The 22,725-nt window shown below is 39.6% G+C and overlaps 1 protein-coding gene across 1 annotated transcript in view; it reads right to left on the minus strand.

The window, feature by feature from the left end:
• The window catches only part of LOC121863378, a 50,744-nt gene that overhangs the window by 10,620 nt on the left and 17,399 nt on the right, over positions 1 to 22,725 (minus strand). Inside the window, exon 4 of the mRNA XM_042361997.1 lies at positions 21,488 to 21,634. Within this exon, the coding sequence (XP_042217931.1) occupies positions 21,488 to 21,634 (147 nt within the window). The remainder of the gene's footprint in view (positions 1 to 21,487; positions 21,635 to 22,725) is intronic.

Below are 22,725 nucleotides of genomic sequence, written 5' to 3' on the forward strand. Positions count from 1 at the left end.
ACTCCCATACAGTACACACACACACACCACACCACCCAACCCCCCCCCCCCCCCCCCCCCCCACACACACCACACCACAACACACCCCAAAAAACAAAAACAACCCCAACAAACACAACATACACTTTCCCAGCAACTATATAACACATACACACACCAAAAAAACACAACACCCCACAACACACCCCAACCCACCACCAAACACCCAAACAAAAAAACAAACCCAAAACACACACCAACCAAAACACAACAAAAACCAACTATACATCACAAAATATCATATATCAAAACATATATATCCAAAATATAAACCAACTAGCAAAACTCACCTATAATTAACCCTCCGAGCATCAATTTTATGGATAAACCCCAAATAAAAAGACACACACCAACCCACCACCCCCCAACGCTGCATCGTCCCAACCTCCCCACCCCACAAATCTTCCCTTCAAGAAGCGTTAGGTGAAAAACTAGACTTTAACATTTAGTATTAAATAATACCTCCAGATTAAAGTTAGATAATATAATTGACATTGTTGGTTGTAGACCAAAATTTGAATACAAATGTCATACTTTTTGCAAAAAAGATAACATATTTACTCAGAGTAAACATTATATCTAAAATTTCTATTTCTAATGCAAAATATAAGTTTATATTCAAATGATCATCAAAGTAGAATTCCAGCAATGTAAATTATATTCTGGCCGGGTAATTAGTATGAATTTTGCCAGGCTAAAACAAATACTTCAGTTAATAAAAATATATTCTTCACACCCTGGAGCCAGGTGGTAGGTGCTTGGTCCTCCTCCCACCCACCTCCCCACCAACCCTCTCTTCCGAATAGTGTGTAGGGAATACCAAACTGTTTACCTTTTAGTAATAAATAATAAATCAGACTAAAGTTAAGATAATATAATTGACATTGCTGGATTCCTTGTAAGACCAGGAATATTTTGAATATATATGTCATATATTTTGCACAAAGACAACATATTTACTGAGGTAAACATTATATCTAAAATTTGTATGTCAATGCAAAATCTATGATGTTTATATTCAAATGATCATCCAAATTGCAAGAATTCAGCAATGTAAATTATATTCTGTCAGTAATTTGTATAAATTTTATGAGCTAAATAAAAATTATACTTCACCGTGTAAAGGTACACCCACATGAATGTTGAGCATCCTTAGGTTCTGGCAGGGCACGTGCGTGAAGCGCGGAATGTAGGACAGCGTAAAGTGAGGATTGACTGTATGTATGATGTATGTATGTATGTATATGTATATGCCATGTATGTATATGCATATATATATAATAGCATATATATATATATATATATATATATATATATATATATATATATATATAAATATATATATATATATTATTATATGCTTGAACCCTCACTACGCGGTCAATTGAACCCCACGGCAGCCCGGCGTAAAGTGGAAAGGCGTAAAGTGAACAACATAACATATGGGATTAATTTTAATAGAGGCGGGCCCCCAAACTCCCTTTTCCAGACACAATACCTCGTTGATAAAAAATAACTCTTATTTTACTGATGGTATGCAACACACAATTAATAGTAGAAAATATCCAATAATATTAGGTTTTTAACACCCACATTAGTAGAAAAGATGGCTGAGGCACACCGCGAGGATGGCGGAAGTTAGTTCGAGGCAGAGGAGCGGGTATTAGCCCTCACCTGTATCACTTCCTTATCAATTGTATCACTATCACACAGAGGCTTGCAGGGACTCTTTGTCCAGGCCCACTCCAAAGTCCATATAAGTCCCATATCCTCACTATGTTATTACTATCACTGACTTGGGCACGGCTGTGGTGGGTGAGGTGAAAGAACTTCGGTAATGTTTTATTGACTGAAAAGCACGACCTTGTAAGCACCCTGCTGCGCCATTTCTCAGCGTAAAGAATTTTTACATAGCGGAAAGTGAGCATTCCGTGTTCAGCGGTACCGCGCTAAACGTGAAGCAGCGTAGTAGAGACGCGTAAGCGAGGTGGCTTTGTATTTGTATATATATATATATATATATATATATATATACCTGCTCACCTGATATGTAATAACCTTATATATATATATATATATATATATATATATATATATATATATATATATATTGTATATATAAAAGCATATATTTCACTTATATCCGGAATTTGAAATTACATACTGGCAAATTTTTAGAAATTATGGCCAAAATCAAGATAAAGCACAGCATTACGCCCACTTACAAATTTTGGTTGGTATTTTTAATCAAAAAAATAAAAGTAGATACAGTAAGCCCTTATTAGCAGGATTTGATATAATTTGGCACATGCTGTATATAAGCACACTTCCTTGCTGCTATTCAGTTTATAAATGATAGGTAATAGCAACAGTGAAAATATATGAATACTTATCATTTTGTTTAATTTTGAATTATTAAAAATACCATTGAAGTTCTCACATAATCCAAATTCGTCTATATGAAAAAGGAATATAACTAAACTTTCCTTGGAGGTGCAAGACAGCCCTTGGGAGGGCAAGCCAGGGGTTTTGGGGGTGCCCCTCTAAATGTCTCACCCGGTGCTGTTGGCCACAGCACTTTCTTTCCAGGGTGTTCCAAAGTACAATTCTCACTCCAAAAAGTTTGCCCTCACAGTTTCTGGACTTGTAGCTTCTTCAGCAGCAGGCAGTGACTTCTTGTGGGGCAGGTGTCAGCCAGCTCCAGGTATGGGCACTCGAATGAATAGTGCCCTTTGAGATGTTTATACCTGCATCGAATTACCAGGTCACCCTTTGCTGTCTGTAGTATAAGCTAGGCAGTTGCAGGTGCCTATCTCTCTGACAATCCCTAGCATATCTCGGGACCAGACAGGGTGATAGTACTCCAGGCAGGGAAGCTACCCTTGGCTTACTGTATAAGCTATAACTATGGTCCCCATTTTAACCAGTGCATAAGTGATAACCACACATGTGAGACCCATGTAGGCAGGGCCCACTGTATTTTCAAAAAAACACAAAAACAAAACAACACAGGTGACTACCTTTTGTGTTTGGTAGTGATCATTTCTTATCTTTATTTGATGTATATGGAACTGATCAATTAGTAGTCAAATGAAAAATTTATATGAATAATTGCTACGTATTGTAGCGAGAACTCAAAATATCCACCAATTCTGCATAAACAGTTCGAAAGAATTTGCAATCAGGGTGCCTTAAAATATACAATAGGGGTTGGAGTGCACCCAGATTAACTTTAAAATAATTTTGCAATTCCAAACTCTGAAATGATACACATGACTTGAATACTCACTCATATTAAGGATGGCATTCCAGTCTATCTTATTGGGTTGTGGGAACAAGCCTGAGCCAAATAGTGAGGGTGGATTTGCAGGAGCATACAGTGTGGCTAAAATTGGCATCACCACCCCTGCGTGAGGAAAAGACAAATATCTTATGATTTTCCTAGGTCATTTTATCCCAGCTACGTGTTGTACACAGTCATACTGTAATATTATATTTCTTGTACAGGTGGCCTATCAAAAATTAAGCAACCTGGGACACAGAGAGCCTGATTTTTCAAAATGCGGAAAACTGATGATTATAATGGCCTTGCTGTATAAGTTTAACAGAAAATGACTACCTGTACAGTCCTTTAAACAAAAGAAAAATTAAACGCAAGTTAGGATAATATAATTGATATTGCTGGATTCGCCTTAAGACCAGGGAACATTTTGAATATAAATGTCATATATTTTGCACAAAAGATAGCATATTTATTAAGAGTAAACATTATATCTAAAATTTGTATAATACGTGTACAAAATCTATGATGTTTATATTCCAAAATGATCTCATCAAGGTGTAGAACTCAGCAATGTAAGAATTATATACTGGCTGGAAGTAATTTTGTATGGGTACATGAGTTAAAACCAATATCTTCAGTTAATAAAAAAAAAAATATTCTTCACAGCACTATCTGTCAATCAAAAGTACCCCAACTTGGCTCCCCTCTTCCAACCGCGCGCCAGATGGTCGGTCGGTCCCAACCCTCCCCTCCCCCACCTTGCATCCCTACCAGAAATGTTGGGTGAAAAAACTAATTTAGCATTAGTAATAAATAATGCCTCACACTTTAAAGAGATTGGATAATATAATTGACATTGCTGGATTCCTTGTAAGACCAGGAATATTTTGAATATAAATGTCATATATTTTGCACAAAAGATAACATATTTATTCAGAGTAACGTATATCTAAAATTTTATGTCTAATGCAAAATCTACTTAATATTTATATTCAAAATGATCATCAAATTGTAAAATTCCAGCAATGTAGATTATATTCTGGCGGTAATTTCTTATAAATTTTATGAGCTAAACAAATATCTTCAGTTAATAAAAAAAAATATTCTTCACACGTACCCAGATAGTCAAACGGTTCCTCCTCCCCACCAACCCTCCTACCAGATAATGTGGGAAAACCAGACTATTTACCTTTTAGTCATAAATAATACACCTCAGACTGAAGTTAGGATAATATAATTGACATTGCTGGATTTCTTGTAAGACCAGGAATATTTTTGAATAAAATTTCATATACTTTGCACAAAAGATAACATATACTCAGAGTAAACATTATATCTAAGGGCCCCATATGTCTAATGCAAAATCTACTTGATGTATATATTCAAAATGATCATCAAATTGTAAGAATTCCAGCAATGTAAATTATATTCTGGCGGGTAATTTGTATATGAATTTTACTTGAAACTAAACATATATCTTCATTAAATAAACAAAAATATTTGAAAATAAGCTCACAAGAAATCCATGCGGAAAACTGAAGGTTCCGGCTTATCAGTGCGGATTTTGATAAGCCACCCTGTACCCAAAAGAATAATGCCGTTCATTTAATAAGAGATATTTATTTGAGAATAGCCAGCAGCAGCAGCAGCTGTAGCCAGCCACAGCCCAGCAGCCAGCAGCCTTAGCAGCAGCAGCAGCAATATGTATACTTATATATATATATATATATATAACTCCAGCAATACCCCGCTTTACGCGAATTCACTTTCCGTGATTTACGCGCCTATACGGTACCTGCGCCGAATCGGACTTTCACTGCGGCGGTACATCTACTCGCCTCACACGAAGCAGCGCGAACAGAGATGCGCACAAAATGCGCCCAGTCATCAAAACATTACAGCGAGATTCGCTACCCGCCACCACACGGCCCATCCAGTATGGTAATAGCAATGGCGAGATAGACTTATATAGACTCTGAGGGATTTGACAAAGAGGCCCTGCAAACCCGCAATGTGGTGGATAGTATTACAATTGTTGAGTATAGGTGAGGCCAACTAATCTGCCCTCTGCCTCGGAACTAACCCCATCCCGTGTGCCCAGCCATCTTTTCTACTAATGTAAGTGTTAAAAAACCCAATATTATTGATATTTCCCTTAAATATTAATTATTGTGTACATACCATCATAAAATTTAGATGTTATTTTACTACAACATAGAGTGTGTGTCTGAAAAAAGAGTAGGTTTGGGGATGGGCGGTCTCTATTGGAATTAATCCCATATGTTCTGTTATTTATTTCACTACGCGGTTTCACTTTCCAGCGGTACCCTGTGAAGTTCAATTGACCACGTAAATGAGGTACTACTGTATATATATATATATATATATATATATATATATATATGGCTGTAGCCCAGCAGCAGCAGCAGCAGCAGCAGCAGCAGCAGCATGTGCCAGCCAGCAGCCAGCTGTGCTGTATGGCTGTCAGCAGCCAGCAGCCGTAATATGTATGTATGTATGTATATATATATACACGCAGTTGGTCACTCATATTGCAGCGGTCCGCATTCGCGTTTCACACGTTAGCGGTGCCTTGCCAGAAACACAGCATTCTTACATTCGCTACGCGAAAGCCATTACGCGAGAGGTATCGCGCGCGCTATTTTTACCATTTTCCCCGCGCCCGCGCGCCGCCCGCCACCTGCCTCCTCCTCCCTCCCGCTTGAGCAGCAGCGCGTAAATTGCGCAGTAATACTTTATTGCGTGCTCCACTGGCGTCATATAGCGAAACAAAACCTGAGTTGGCCCATGCATCCTACCTCACTCTGCTGCTAGCTGTAATTGGCTTAAAGTATTATGGCGTGTCCACCGGGGAGGGAGGGAGGGAGGAAGAGCGGCAGCTTGACCCTGCTTGGCAGTTTCATCCCACTCAAGGCCACTCCGTGTTACTTAGCATCCATTGTTCCGTAAATAGCTTCGCGGTTCCACCACCCAGAAAAACCTTTCCTTACACAGACCCAGCGGCACTAAACCAAAAGACACGACGTTCCTTAAGCTTCTGGTAAGTATACCATCATCCAGAAGTTGGAGAAAAAACGGGATTGATTTGAAAGCGCCAGCATGGCATGAGCGTGTCCGAACTATAAGATTCAGCCAAGATAAAGGCACGCAGAATCACAAAGTGTCTACAGGTGGCTACTGTGATCCAACATTTTCACAACCCAGGTGCTTCTCCAAGGGCAGAAAAATTACTTGTGAGGTGCCCAGTGCGTCAGAAGTAGCGGCGGAACATGGCGGTAGAGCCGCAGCTGTGTGAAGAGACTACGCACGTGAACTGTACATGGCAGTAGCACGAAAGATAGAATTACAGAGCCCCAAACCTTTAATACTTTCCTCTGGGTAGTTTACAGTTTAAGATCCCGAACAAGATCACCAATATAAGCATTGGTGGTGAAAGCGAGTGCTGATGCGTGCTGCGGCTCTAAAGGAATTTCCTCGTTTTTCACATTGAGAATTATGGAGGAAGGACAGTACAGTAGCGACCAGGTATTTGCATGGACGAATCTGGAGTCTTTCTGGAAAACTACCTTCCAAGTCCTACATTTGTGAAGAGTGCCAGCAGGATTCGGGGGCCGGGAAAATGCAGAAAGGCAGCATCACCGTCCTGTTTACCACCAATGCCTCCCGGTACCTGTAAAAGCTCAAGTTATGGTGATCCATTGCAACCCGCCAAGCACTTGCGCCTACAAGAGCATGGACATGACCAAGCTAAATGTCCACTGGCTGACGCCGTAAAGAGCATGGATATTCTCTACACTGTCCCTCTCCTGGATTTGATGACTGTTTTGTTCGATGTAAGAAATTTTTAGCGAGCAGCAAGATGTCCCATTTAATATTTTGTTGCTGCTGGACAGCGCTTACCAGGACACTACCATGCCCTACTGTTAGATGCGTCACCCCAAGCGTAAAGTGGTGCTTCCTTCCTCCCAACACTACGTCTTTAATCCAGCCCATGGACCAGGAGTTGATTTGCAATGTAAGCTGCATTCTCAACAGCAATTCCAGCTCTGAACGACTGCACAGCACCGGGGAAGAGTTGCGTGACCTGAGTGACAACACCACGATAGCAAGGCGGCGAATGAGAACAGCGGTTAGAACAGCAAAAATACTCTTCAAACAATTCTGGACAGTATTTAACATCAAAGCTGTGGACATCTTGGTGGAGTCAGCCAGGACAAGCTGTCTCTGTGCTGCAATTCGTCGCATGGAGACATGTGTGTTGCATGGAATACCAGGTGAGGAGGAGGTCAATCTGTGACTGGTGAGGTTCGAACTGTTGCGGCAGTGGACCTTGCAGAAACTCGCGCGGAGCGTTACGAGATTCAGAGCTTCTCGAAGACTACAGCGACGACATCCTGGAGGTGATCAAGCCTGAAGTGATTTGCCGGCGGATGTTGGAAGAACACGCCAGTGAAGAGGAGGGAAGAAAGATGCGGCGGTCTCGAAGAGCACAATTTAGAAGTCATAGTGATATTTAGAGGTGCCATGGAGTGTGCAGAGAAGGCGAAAGTCGCTTCCTTTCCTTTGACAATGGCGATGACGCTATAGAAGTCTTCCATAACGGCTGGGTACGGCGGAAACGTACATCAAGGTATCCGGCATAGCGCCAGCGTCAGCAAAAGCATAACAGGTACAACCACCCGCAACCCACCACAGCCAACCCAAGCTTCCAGTAATGTGACAGTAGAAGTTGACTTTGAGGATTTGTGGGAAGCCCTGACAACTGTAAAATGACAGTGATGATGATTCACCTGTGTGATTCACCTGAGCCAGTAATCTGCCCTCTGCCTCTGGGCTCAGCCTCCATCCCGTAGCCGCGACCCATCTCTTCTACTACGTAAGTGTTACCTACTAGTTTTCTAACCTAACCTTTATTTTCCTATGTTAACCTTTATCTTTCTAACTACTTATATTTAATATTACTTGTTTTCATACCATCATAAAAGTTAGATAAAATTTTACTACAACATAGTGTGGCCAATAAATCAAAAGTGGGATTTGAGGATCGGCCTGGACTCCATTTCAGTCATCCCATATGTTATATTTGTTCACTTTATGCGTTCCTCACTTTCAGCAGGACCCACTCAGATTTGTGCTGTATGTAATGAGGACCCAGCTGTATGTAATGGCAGCAGCCTAGCCAGCCTTGCTTGCCCTTGCTTGCTTAGCCTTGCTAGCAGCAACATAGCAGCAGCAGCATAGCAGCAGCAGCAGCAGCAGCAGCATATATGCAGTGACCCCGTTTTAGCGAGCGTACCGGTTAGCGAACTTTGCCTTCCCGCATAAGGATCTTCGAATTGGGTTAGCGAGCGAAATTGGTTAGCGAATTTCTTGCGAGGCAAACCTCAACATGTTTGGCACTTTGGCCGGGCAACCAGCTTTTGGTATCCAGTCTGCCCAATACATTGTCGGTTCTAGGGCTTAAATTCCTTTCTATTTTTAGTAAATATCAAGAAGTTTATACCATTCAATAATTTTAAAAGTTTAATATTCCAATTTTTTAGTCATTTCTTTAATTATTGAACATAATTGAAAAGGTAAAATTGGCAGGTTTGTCGCGGCATCCAGCCTCTTAACACAGCAAACGAAGCTAGTCTCTCTCTATTTCACTGGAAGTAACATCTTGCTTGAGACTCTCTCTTCAACTAAATGCTTTTCTGTGTTTCCATTATTGGTGTTCTGTTTCATTTGAAATATTTTACATATTGACAATATATAATGCAGTGCAGTGTTGATTTAAAAATATCTTGAAATACACCAAGAGAACTAAAATTTTATAGGTGAGAAAATGGTGCCGCTGGGGTGACTTCTCTTCCCACCCCAATGCCTTCTCTTCTTCCTTCTCCTCCACCCCCATTCTAATTCCATATCATCATCATCCAGGAGCCTTCTACATACACACCTCAAAGTAAGTGAACTTTTCTACCATTTTGTTGAATTTGGAAATTTTAGGTGAGCTGGAACCAGTACCCAAAAACCCAAGTAATGGTTTTGGTTAAGGAAACTTTTAGGTTAGGCGACCTTCTGGAGCAGTTGAGTTACGTTAACGAGGGTCACTATTATATTTCATGCTTAGATCACAGTAAGCGTGGATAAGAAAAAAGGCGAAAGCTAAGGTGCTCCGTTGTTTCCCTTTTCGTGTGATTTTATCAACAACATATATATATATATATATATATATATATACTATATATACTATATATATATATATATATATATATATATATATATATATATATACTATATATAATATATATATGTAGCAACTAGCAACATGTATATATATATATATATATATACACACACACACAGTATTGCCCGTTCTTTCTTGGCGGTTTCACTCGCGATTTCTCATTTCTGGCAGTGCCTGCGCCCAGAACCCGACTCTCACTTTCCTTGAGCATCTACACCCCATACTCTGCTTGGTAAAAGTATAATTTTTTGGCCCCAGCTCATAAAATTCATACAAATTACCGGCCAGAATATAATTTACATTGCTGGAATTCTTACAATATGGTGATCATTTTGAATATAAAAACATCATGGATTTTGCATTAGACATACAAATTTTAGATCTAATGCTTAACCATTTGGTTTACACAAGCAAATATTTTATCTTTTGTGCAAAATATATGAAGTTTACATTAAATATTCCCTGACTTCTGCAAGAGTCCGCAAAATGCCAAATATATTATCCTAACCCCAGTCAGAGTTATTATTTATTCTAAAAATGTAAAGATACTTTTTTCTCCCAAACACACTTGTCTGGTAGGGAGGGTGGTGAGGTGGGGGTAGGTATGGAGGGAGGACCAAGCCCAGCTAGGGCGGAGGTAGAGGTATTTTGATTGACAGATAGTGTCCTTCAAGAATATTTTTAACTGAAAGATATTTGTTTTAGCTCGCAAAATTCACTTACAAGTACTGCGGCCAGAATATAGTACATTGCTGGAATTCTTACAATATGATGATCATTTTGAATATAAACATCATGGATTTTTGCATTGAACATACAAATTTTAGATCTAATGTAATAATTTGGTTTTACACAAGCAAATATTTTATCTTTATTGCAAAAATATACGATTTACATTCAAAATATTCCCCTGACCTGCAGGAATCAAGAAATGTCGGGTATATTATCTAACACAGTCTGAGGTATTATTTATTGCCTCGTTAAAATCCTAGTGTTTTCACCCCAAACATTTCTCAGGAGGTAGGGCAGTGAGCTGGGAAGGAGTTGAGTCCATTATTTGAATGGACATTAACACAGCGACTGGCATTTATCTTAAATATTAGTGCATGTGTGCATACCATCATAAAATTAAGATGTTATTTTTACTACAACATAGGTATTGACTGTCCGGAAAAATGGGTTTGGGGAGTGGGGCCAGTCTCCTGTGGAATTAATCCCACATATGTTCTGTTGTTCACTACGCGGTTTTACTTTCAGCGGTACAATACAATATTACCCAGCTTGGGCGGTTTCACTTTCAGCGTTTCTCATTTCATTAAGTGCCTCTCATAGAACGGACTTTCACTTTCAGCGGTGCATCTGCCCATATGCAGGTGTCTGGCGGCCTTCATTTTACATTCGACCCTCCCTTCTCGCCTGGGCAAGCGGCCCATTGGGTTAGCAGGGCAGGTCTCTGTTGCATTATCAGTGACGTCATATGACATATCGGACTGTAGTTGGGCCATGCATCCCTTACCTCCCACTCCACTGCTAGCTGTGAATAGTTTAAGTAATTTGGCGTGTCCACCCGAGGGAGGGAGGAGAAGAAGCGGCAGCTTGCCTAGCAGCGTCAGTTTCATCCCTCTCCAGGCACACCGTGTAACATGCATCATTGTTGTAAAATGGCTTCCGCCCAGTTCCCCGCCCCAGAGAAAAAACCTTGCCTTACCTGGACCCAGCGGCCTAAGCCAAAGATGCAACATTCCCGAAGCTGGGAGGTGAAATACAAGATCATTCCAAGATTTGGAGAAAGGAACACGTCAAGTTAGATCTACGTAGCCAGCATGGAAGTCAACGAATCTACGATTACGTACTATTAGAAAAGGATGCAGCCAAGATCAAAGAACACATGAAAATCACAAAGTCTGCAGGAGCTTCAATGATCAAGTATTGCCAGAACAGGGTGTTGGCAAGGTGGAAATTGCTGGTGAGTTACTTGATTAGGTCGAAGCGGCCTTAACATGGCGGTGAACACCCCACGATCCGTTCAAAGAATACGCCCGTGAACTGTACACAGCAGGGAGTCGCGTAAGACTAAGAATTGCACCAGAAACCCAAGCACTAATGCTTCCTCTGGTTGGCTGCAAGGTTTAGAGAGAGGAACAAGATCACCAGCAACATCAGCATTGGTGGTGAAGAAGTGAGTGCTGACCTTGCGGTGGCTAGAGATTTTCCTCCGTTCTTTACGTGAGGTTATGGAGAAGGGCAGTACACAGGCGACCAGGTGTTCAACATGGACGAATCGGTCTCTCTTTGGAAAAAGCTGCCTACTACCAAGACCTTCGTTGTCAGTCTGCCAGCAAGATTGAGGGCGGAAGTTGCAGGAAAGCATCACCATCCTCTTTACCACCAATGCCTCGGTACCTGTAAACTCAAGTTGCTCGGTGATCCCACACAGCCAGCAACCCCGCCACGCCTACAAGCGGGACAGACATGAAGCAGGTATGGTCCACTGGCTGACGCCGCGTAAGGCGTGGATGTTCTCTGCTCTGTCCTCTCCTGGTTTGATGACCTTTGCGTTCCCGACATTGAAGAGAGTTCTACTTGAGCACAGAGATGTTCCATACCATTCAACATTCTATTTGCTCATGACATACACCAGGACACTTTCGCCTACTTATGGATCGTCACCCCCAGCGTAAAAGTGGTCTTCACTCCCAACACCGTCATTAATCCAGCCCATGGACCAGGAGTTGATCTGCAATGTGAAAGCTGCATACTCTGCAAAGAAATTTAAGCTCTGAACGACTGTACGCAGCACACCAAGGATGAGTTGCGTAGCCTGGGTGACACGATGAGTGTGAGCAAAAGCCACGAGGACAAGGAGCAACAGGTGGTGATCGAAGTTCTCGTCCAACAGTTTTGGAAAAAGTTGCGTCAAACAAGCTGTAGACTTCTGGTGGAGCATGGGATCAGCAGTCTATAGCTGATTAGTCACACATGGGCATGTGTTGCATAGCATACCAGGTGAGGCGGAGTCAACCTGTGACTGGTGAGGTTCAGTCTGTGACAGTGGCATTGGACCTTGCAAAAGAGCTGCGCACAGTATTACAGCTGAAAGGCTACTCGAACCACCAACGAGACATCCTGGAAGTGATCAGAGATCCTGAAATGACTGCGACGAATGTTGGAAGAATGATCACGTCAGTGAAAGAGGAAGGTAGTGCGTCAATCCCAGAAAGAGAACACAAGTGCGCACTTAAGTAATAATAAAGGGTGCCATGCAGTGTGCAGAAAGCCCCAAACTCTTCACTTTCCAACGACCATGGCGATGGCCGCTATGAAGTCTTCCATACTCGGCTGTGGTGCAGACTATGGAGCCGTACATCAGGTGTATCAAACAACATCAACACTAGCCATCAAAAGCATTGCGAGTTCTTAGTCCGCAGCCACCACAGCCAGTCAGAGCCAGTGATAATGACAGTGAAGGTGACTTTGAGGGGGCATAGGGAGGCTGGCAGCTACCAAGCCGAATAGTGATGGTGATTCACCTGAGAACCCAGCTAATCTGCCCTCTGCCTCGAACCAACCTCCATCAGTATGCGGCCATCTCTTCTACTAACAATGAGTGTTAAACCTAACCTTTAGTTTTCCTAGCCTAACCTTTATTTTTGCTAACCCAACCTTTATTTTTCCTAATAACCTAACCTCTTCTATATTAATTGTGTGTGCATACCATCATAAAAGTTAAGATAATATTTACTACAACATATAGTTTTATTATTAGTCAAAAGTGGGTTTGGGGTGAGGGCCAGTCTCTGTGGAATTAATCCCATATGTTCTGTTGTTCACTACGTGGATTTTCACTTTCACTTGGTACCTTGTGGGTTCAATTGACGCGTAAATTGGAGTACCACTGTACTGTATTTCACACAACACTACATTGTATTAGTTGCAAAAATACTGCAACAACAATTTCTATATACATGTACGTACACTTGTACAGTATTTATTTTTCTTTTCAAAATTCAAAAGTGAGATGCGAATATAGTTACAATTACTGTGCAGTACTGTATTGCATATAAAAATAATAATAAAACCTATGTTTTCAATGAGAAAATAACAGGATGCATTCCAACCCCTATGTTGTGTTAGACAATATGACAATATTAAAAGATTTGACAAATCTACCAAAATGCCAGGAATCACAATGTTCATTTTGAAATTCATTATCCCATCCATAAAGATACTCTTTGACTGTGTGTTAAAAGTGTTCAAAATAAACATTACATTTGTGACAAATTTATGTTACAGTAAGTACAATCAGAAATAGTCCAACTACCATAAAGTACACTACTGTATTCTCTTTGTTTTTTACCTCTAAAATAAATTGGCTGAATGTACTGCACAACATAAACACCAAAAACCAACAAAACAAAAAAAAAACCACACAACCCACATATCTAACAAACACAATTAATGACACTGTTATAAAACAGCATTATCCAATTTGTTGGCCACAGACCCAATTCTATCATCACTATGACATTCCATATATATATATATATTAACAACACTTAACTAACCCCTCGTTAACAAAATTTATGTTAACTAACCCAAAACCCCACCAACGAACAAAAAATTCGTTAACGCATTCTACTAACCCACCTCAACACGCTCTCCACCGGCCAACAACCAGCTTAGTATCAGTCCACAATACATTAATCGGTTCTAGGGCAAATTCTACACTTTAGTAAATACATAACCCTCACTTACTGATTAATGTAACCCGCTACGCGGTTAATGTAACCGAATGCTAGGAAGCGGCGTAAAGTGAATAACAACATTTGGGATTAATTAAATAGGTCAGGCGATCCCCAAACTCCACTTTAGAACACAGCGAAAGCGAAAACCAAAGTGAATAACATAACATATGGGATTAATTGAAATGAGTCCAGGCCTATCCCAAAACTCCACTTAACGCAACACAAACATGCTAGTAAAAAACATCATAATTTATGATGGTACATGCACACAATTAATACAAGAGAACCAAAAAATACAGACGCCAAGTAAATGTCCATTCAAATAATGGACACGACTCCATCCCTCTCACACTACACCGCCGCTCTCCCTCTCAAAATTCAGGGAAAACACCAAATTTTAATAAATAATACCCAAAACTAAATTAGATAATACAATTCCATACTCTTGATTCCATAAGACCAGGAATATTTTGAATATAAATGTCATAAATTTTCACAAAAGATAACATACTACCAGATTAAACATTTATCTAAAATTTATACTAATACAAAATATATGATCTTCATATTCAAAATGATCACCAAATAAGAACAAAAGTAAATATATTCTACCTAATTTATAAATTTTAACAAAAAAAAAATCTTCAGTTAATAAAAAAAAAAATCTTCACAAATTATCAACAACCACCCCCCCCCCCCCCCACCCCCACCAACCCCACAAAAAAAACCAAACCAATAAATAATACCCTAAAGTTAGATAAAACTGACATTGTGATTCCTTCTAGGAATATTTGAATATAAATATCATATATTTTCACAAAAGATAACATACTTACTCAAGATTAACATTATATCTAAAATTTCTATGACAATGCAAAAAATATATGTTTATATTCAAAATGATCACAAAATTGTAAGAATTCAGCAATAAAAACCCCACAAAAAACCAAAAAAAACCAAAACCACACAACAGATAGTCGGTCCGTGATCCTCCTCCCCCACCCCCACCAACGCCCTACTAGAAAAATAAACACCAAAATATTTACCTTTTAGTAATAAATAATAAATCACAAGTTAGATAATATACTGACATTGCTGATTCCATTATAATACCTGAATATTTTGAATATAAATATCATATATTTGCAATAAAAGATAACATATTTTACGCTAAGAGTTACCTATTATATCTAAAATTGCATATGTCAATGCAAAATCATAACAATTCAAATGATAATCAAATGCAAAATTCCAGCAATATAAATCATATTCTGCTGAATAATTTGTATAATTTACGAGCTAAAATAAAAAAAATTATACTTCACCGCAGTGGGCACACCCAACCGGAATACCATGACCACAATCAAACAAACTGTAACCTGGAATATAAATCAAAGTGAGGCTGACTGTATCAAAGAATTTTATACTATTCAATAAATTTAAAAAGTTTAATATCAATTTTTATCACAACAAAGTCAAAGAAAAATAATTAGTTTAATCCCAAAATCAAGCCCATAACACAGCAAACAGGCTATATCTCTTTTCACTGGAGGTAACATCTTGCTTGAGACTCTCCAACTAAACGCCTTTTTTCTGTGTTTCCAAGCAAATTATTGGTCATTTTGAAATATATTTTACATATTGACAATATATAATGCAGTGCAGTGTTGATTTAAAGAAAATAATCTTGAATTACACCAAGAGAGCTAAAATTTTATGGGTGAAATGGCGCCATGGGGTGACTTCTCTTCCACCCCAATGCCTTCTCTTCTTCCTTCTCCTCCACCCCCATTCTAAATCCCGTCATCATCATCATCATCCAGGAGCCTTCTACATACACACCTCAAAGTAAGTGAACTTTTCTACCATTTTTGTTGAATTTAGGAAATTTTCGGTGAGCTGGAACCAATTACCCAAAAACCCATTGAAACAATGGTTTCGGTTAACGAACTTTTCGGTTAACGAACGACCTTCTGGAACGGATTGAGTTCGTTAACCGAGGGGTCACTGTATATATATCAGAAGGGTGCTATCCAGCGTGACCCAACCAAACATCACAGGTTTCCCGGTTCCCGGTTTTCCCCTATACCAACACACTGGATAGACCAACTGCCTGAACAGCTAGTAAGCTGGTGAGAAAATTATAATTAAAAAAAATATAAAATTACCTTTCGATTTTTTATAATTAAAATTGCTTTTTTAATATCTATTCGCAATATATAGTGGGTAATGCCTGTGTTGAAGCTGTGCGGTCTTACTATAGAAATACCCCTTCAGTTTTGTTGATTTCTTTAGGCCTACTCTAAACTAACAAACATGTGAACTCACTTGCCACTAATGTAGAAGATACATTTGAAAATTCTATTGATTTAGTATATCCTTAGTTTATTTTTATTGTCCATAACTAACATTACAGTATAGGTTGTTTGACACACTCCAGGAAGATTTTTTGTTAGTTGTCAATATTTTTAATGGCGATATATTAATTAGATAGTATATCCAAAATAATGAAATAATTCAATACTTATAGTATATATTAGCCTAGGTCAGGGTCGAGTCAATACTGATGCTGAAGTATGCCGCCCTAATTTCATCCCAAGCCCTCTTTTTCTTCTCCACGTTACTGGGCTCATGTCATTTATCTTACATGATTGCTTGTTTCTCGACAATCAAAGCAATAAGTGTCTGTCTCTGCCGCTGAGAGTGTGGCACTGTAAGTTGCATATTTGTCCCTTTGGTCCCCATCGTCTCCATGAAATGTGTGTTATTGTGATCAGCTGTTCATGTATGGCATACCAACATTCCCCTTTTTCCTATGTTGGCAGACCTGGAGCAAGTCCCATGCAAACACCACTATTTGCACCACCTATAAAGTGATCTACGCCCATGGTTTGGGCAATGGGCAAATCTTACCATGAGGATTCCTCATGAGGAGAACCCACATAAAACGATCTTACATATAAGGAAATAAAAACTGAGCGGAATACAGAAACAAATTGGATAGAATTAATCAATGGTAGGGAAAAATTAATCACAGGAGTAATATATATACCTCCTAATCTTGATAGAGTTAATGAGCGACTTATTTGGGACGAAATGCGCAGGGCTTCCATACATAGCAAAGTCTGTATAGTAGGCGACTTTAACTTTAGCCGAATAGATTAGATTGACCTTACAGGTAACTCAGAATCAGAGGATTTTCTTGAAACAATCCAGGATTGTTTCCTAAGTCAACATATAACCGAACCCACCTGGGGTAATAATATACTCGATTTAGTTCTGTCAAACAGAGAAAACCTCATTAGTAATGTCGAGGTAGGGAACGAACTTGCTAACAGCAATCACAAAGTAATTTGATTCCAGTTAGAATTTCAGGGCAGCCGCAAGGAAAATTCCTCTAAAATCCCAGATTTCAGAAGGGCAAACTTTGATAGTTTGAAGAGGCAGCTGAGAGAAGGGGAATCACACTTGGGGGTGAACTACATGACCCCACATAAGGTGACCTCACACAATGTACCCACAGAGGGTAACCTCACCCTACCCGGAGACCTGATGGTTGAGATTGACCTGATAACGAGATCTAAGGTTGCAGAGTTCCACAACAATTTAAATAATGAGTTACTTAATGTACAAAGGCAGAACATGCACAAAGGCAGAACATACCATACAAAAAACTCAGATCAAACAACAATGACCCTAAATGGATAAATAATTATTTAAAGAATATTATTGGACGAAGGAAGGCTATTAATAGGAGAATAAATCGTGGTGAAATTTACCTCGGAGATTATTATAGGGTGTTGGCTGGTAGGGTTAAGACCGAGATAAGAAAAGCAAAGAGGAATAATAAACTGAAGATAGCAAGGGAGGCGAAGTCAAACCCCAAGGGATTCTACCAAATGTATCAAACTAAAACACGAGAAAAGATTGGACCAATACAGTCAGATACCGGCGAGCTAACTAATAACGACGGAGAAATGAGCAATAATCTGAATAAATATTTTTCAACAGTTTTCACCACCGAAAATTTAAACATGATTCCCGAGGCACCGACTCTATACAGAGATAGTGAAGAAAATAAATTAAGTGAGATAGTAGTGACTAGTAATGAAGTTAGTAAGCAAATAGACAACCTAGAGCCTAATAAGTCACCAGGTCCTGATGAGATATTTGCCAGAGTATTAAAGGAATGTAAGGAAGAACTTAGTATGCCCTTAGCAAAGTTGTTTACATGTCCTTAAAAACAGGTGTAGTACCAGAATCCTGGAGGATAACAAATGTAATACCGATTTTCAAGAAGGGAGATAGATCACTATCCTCTAACTACCGTTCAATCAGTCTAACATCAATTGTAGGCAAATTATTGGAAGCAATCATTTCAAACTCTATTTGAAATCACCTGGAGAAGCACAAGTTGATCAATGATTCCCAACATGGCTTCACAAGCGGGCGTTCATATCTAACTAAATCTATTAACATTCTTTTCATCAGTTTTCGAATCAGTGGACGAGGGGCACAATTATGATGTGGTATATCTCGATTTTAGCAAAGCCTTCGACAGAGTCCACCACGAAAGACTAATTAGAAAGGTAGAAGCACATGGCATCAAAGGGAATATCCTTAAATGGATTAGGACGTGGTTACAGGACAGGAAACAGTAAGTGAGCATTGACGGCACTAAATCCCATTGGAGCAACGTCACTAGTGGAGTTCCCTAAGGCTCAGTACTTGGACCATTATTATTTATTATATACATAAACGACATAGATATCAGCGTAGACAGCAACATAAGTAAATTTGCTGAAGACACTAAAATAGGACGTGTTATTAAATTTGACGAGGACTCCTCAAAACTACAGGAAGATCTAAAAAAATTTTTTGAATGGTCTGAAAAATGGCAGATGAAATTCAATGTGGACAAAAGTACAGTACTCATTATAGAAGATGTAAACAGGGAAACCAGATACCAGATGAACAACGATGTTATTGAAAAATCCGACCGCGAAAGAGATTTAGGAGTAATGATAAGTAGGAATCTTAAGCCAAGTAAACAATGTATATTTCCTCGATAACAAGGCTAATAAAGTACTTAGGTTCATACAAAGGAGTGTTAGTTACAAGACTAGTGAGGTCATCTTAAAACTATATCTTGCACTTGTGAGACCTCACTTGGATTACGCAGTTCAATTCTGGTCACCGTATTACAGAATGGATATAAAATCCTTGGAAAGAATTCAGAAGAGAATGACAAGACTAATCCCGGGCATTAGGAACCTTGAGTAGAGACAGGTTAAAGCATCTTAATTTACACTCCCTCGAGAGACGTAGAGTGAGGGGTGATATGATAGTGGTGTATAAATGGAAGTCAGGGCTGAACATAGGGGACATTTTAAGGGTACTCAAACTATCCAACCAGGAGCAAGCTCGTAACAATGGTTTTAAATTAGACAAATTTAGATTTAAGCGTGAAATAGGTAAACATTGGTTTGGAAATAAGAGTAGTGGACGAGTGGAACAAGTTACCAAATATCATCATTAACTCAAATACGCTGGATAGCTTCAAACATAGGTTGGATGGATATATGAGCAATAGGGGTTGGGTGTATATGGGATTGCCCAGTATGGGCCAATAGGCCCATTGCAGTTTCCCCCATTCTTATGTTCTTATGGCCGTTTGTTTCACCTTGCCCATTGGCTACTGAGTAGCCAGAGCTGTGCCCATCACCTGGCCTCTAATATATTTTCTGGGCTGGTGCATTGGGTTTCTGGTGGTGAGTACTGGGAGCCGTCCTGCACTGGTTTTACCCAACAGCTTCCATCAGGTAACCACAACTCACCTATGCAAGTGTGGGCAATGGCCATAAAACGTTGTCACCATAGTTCTGTGACAGTTGTGTTCATGCCATGTAAACAAAGTGAGTACAGTACAGGTACTTGGGATTATGCAATAACTCAGGAAGGGTTGTGTGGGATTATTATTATTTTTTTCACAGAGAATGTATTTCCAAGTAAATGATGGGAGATGCTGATTGTTTTCATTTGAGATCCTACAGTGTAATATCATCATGACAGAGAGCTGGTTGGTGATCCTGCCACAGGATATTGAAGGTTTGATGGTTCCTTTGTCAGTTACCTTAGTACTTTTCTCTGCTACTTTCTTGAAGAGAATAGTATACTGTATGTTTTGTGAAATAAAACAATACAGGTACAATATTTATTTTCTTTGTTTTAACTATTTTATTCTCTATATGGTTTTATACATTGTTTGTTTTACAATCTATATTATAAAACATTTGCTACTTCATACTCTATTATTACATGAAAGTAGCAGAGAAAAATGCTGATAAGGAACCATCAAGCTTTCAAAATATTGTGTCATGGCCATCAAGCAGCACTATGCCATAATGGTATTATACTGTAGGATCTCATGTGACAACAAGTAGCATCTGACATAAGTTGTCTTGAATCTTTGGTTTAATATCATCATCATTTAATGGCCCTTTTCCAAACCTGTGTGGGTGAGCTGTGATTACCTGGTGGCAGTTCTCCATGCTGCACAGGTTCTTAACTTAAATGCCATTTCTTACATCCTCTCCCCATATCACTCTTGGCCTACCCTGGCTCTCCTCCTCTCCATTTTTAGGCTCATACACCTCTAGACCCAATTGGTGTTTCCATTGGTTATATGAAAAGTGACATTTGGCTGGTCATTTTCAGGAAGATTTATACAGTTTATACAACAGTTCTCAGGAACGATATATAATGCACACATGTCGATGTTTAACATAGATTATCACCGATAAATTGCAATAAGTCACACAATGCCCAGCTAATCCCAAGTCACTTATCAGAGAAGGTTTTATACAGTGCACCAGTTTGTGCATTAAATGAATGGACAATTGGACCATGTCAAAGTTAAAAGAATAAAATAAATAAAATACTTTTTTAAGTGTGATGGCATTGCTAACTGGTGGAGCACATGACCTCTGTGCCACCCTATAAATTTACCACTGCAATGTCATGCGGTGAGACGAAGTCTTGAATGTACAGTGCAACACTACATATAATGGTTCAACAGTGACAACTTAGTTATTTAAAAATACAAGTGTTTTCTCTCTAAAAGAGTTACTTGAATTAACAAAAACATAATGAAGAGTTGTTTGTTACCCTGCAGCCATCAATTTGCCAAGAGTTAATGGCGTCACTGTAGAAAAGGCATGATGATGTGTAGCTCATAAAGGTATAGTTGGTAGTCCAGGCACCTGTCATGTTGGCCTCTGTTAAGTTATAACTATCTGGTTCTTCCCAAAATATCTGAAAAAAAGTAATAATAAATAAAAAACAAAAACAAAAAATAGATAAGTAAATAATTCTAAGCACCAAAAGATGCAACAAGAAATTGGATGTACAGAAATTAAAAGAGAATGGAAAATTAGGGATTAGGATGGAGAGAAGTTAGGTAAAGGCTAGTAAGGAAGTAAAGAATGATCAGAGAGCTATACTAATACACAAAGTGGTCAGAGAATGATTATTATTGTAAACCATATACAATCTTGGGTTAAGCTCAGTGTATGTTATATAAAGGTTTTGCTTTTAATTTATTGCATTTATCATTGATGAAAGAAAATTTCATCAATTCAAATAATTAAGCGATTGTGAGATTGTGAGATGGAGTATCATCGCACGATATGTTTTCCCATTGGGGCAGGCAGGAGTTTGTCTGTGGCAGCGCCGGGTTGCCAGTCACTGTCTAACGCTGCAGGAGTAAAGTCACCAAAGAACGTGGTCTATTATTCAAACCTCTCACATGGCGCAGTGAGTAGGATGCCAGGGCTTGACACGCCATAACAACCCTGAAGAGGACGCCAACATGGCCCCTACACATTCACGACTCCTCACGCCCTCAAGGGGACGCCAGGGCATCTCTACACCGGCTGGGAACACCACGCACGCCCAGTAGCAGACTATGAGTGCATTGATGGCTCAGATGGGATCTCTGGCTACTGGCGGACACGGTCACCTCCCTTCGCCGGCCATGAAGCCCTCAGCAGCGGTCGCTTCATAGAAGCGTGACGCAGAAATGCCAGCAGCGGCGTTTAGGACGTGGAGGCGGTCCGACGTGGGTGATATTGAACGGATGGTCACAGCTGGTGGCTACACTCCACATTCATCTTAACTGCTTCCCTGCACTCCAAAGGGTGATTGACTCGAGATATCCCAGCAGTCAGTGGGAGCAGCTCTCGCCCAAGGAAGCCCTGGACGCCATCAGTGGAGTGGTTCCTCAATCGTCAAACCAAGCTGTGAAATGGAACGAGTTTTTCAACAGCAAACAAGGTGAAGAGGAGCCCATGAAAAGGTATTTTCAACGCTGCTTCGCAGAGGCAGTGGAGTGTGAATTCAAATGT

Source organism: Homarus americanus, unplaced genomic scaffold (genome assembly GCF_018991925.1).
Source record: "Homarus americanus isolate GMGI-L3 unplaced genomic scaffold, GMGI_Hamer_2.0 scaffold40248, whole genome shotgun sequence".
Taxonomy (NCBI): domain Eukaryota; kingdom Metazoa; phylum Arthropoda; class Malacostraca; order Decapoda; family Nephropidae; genus Homarus; species Homarus americanus.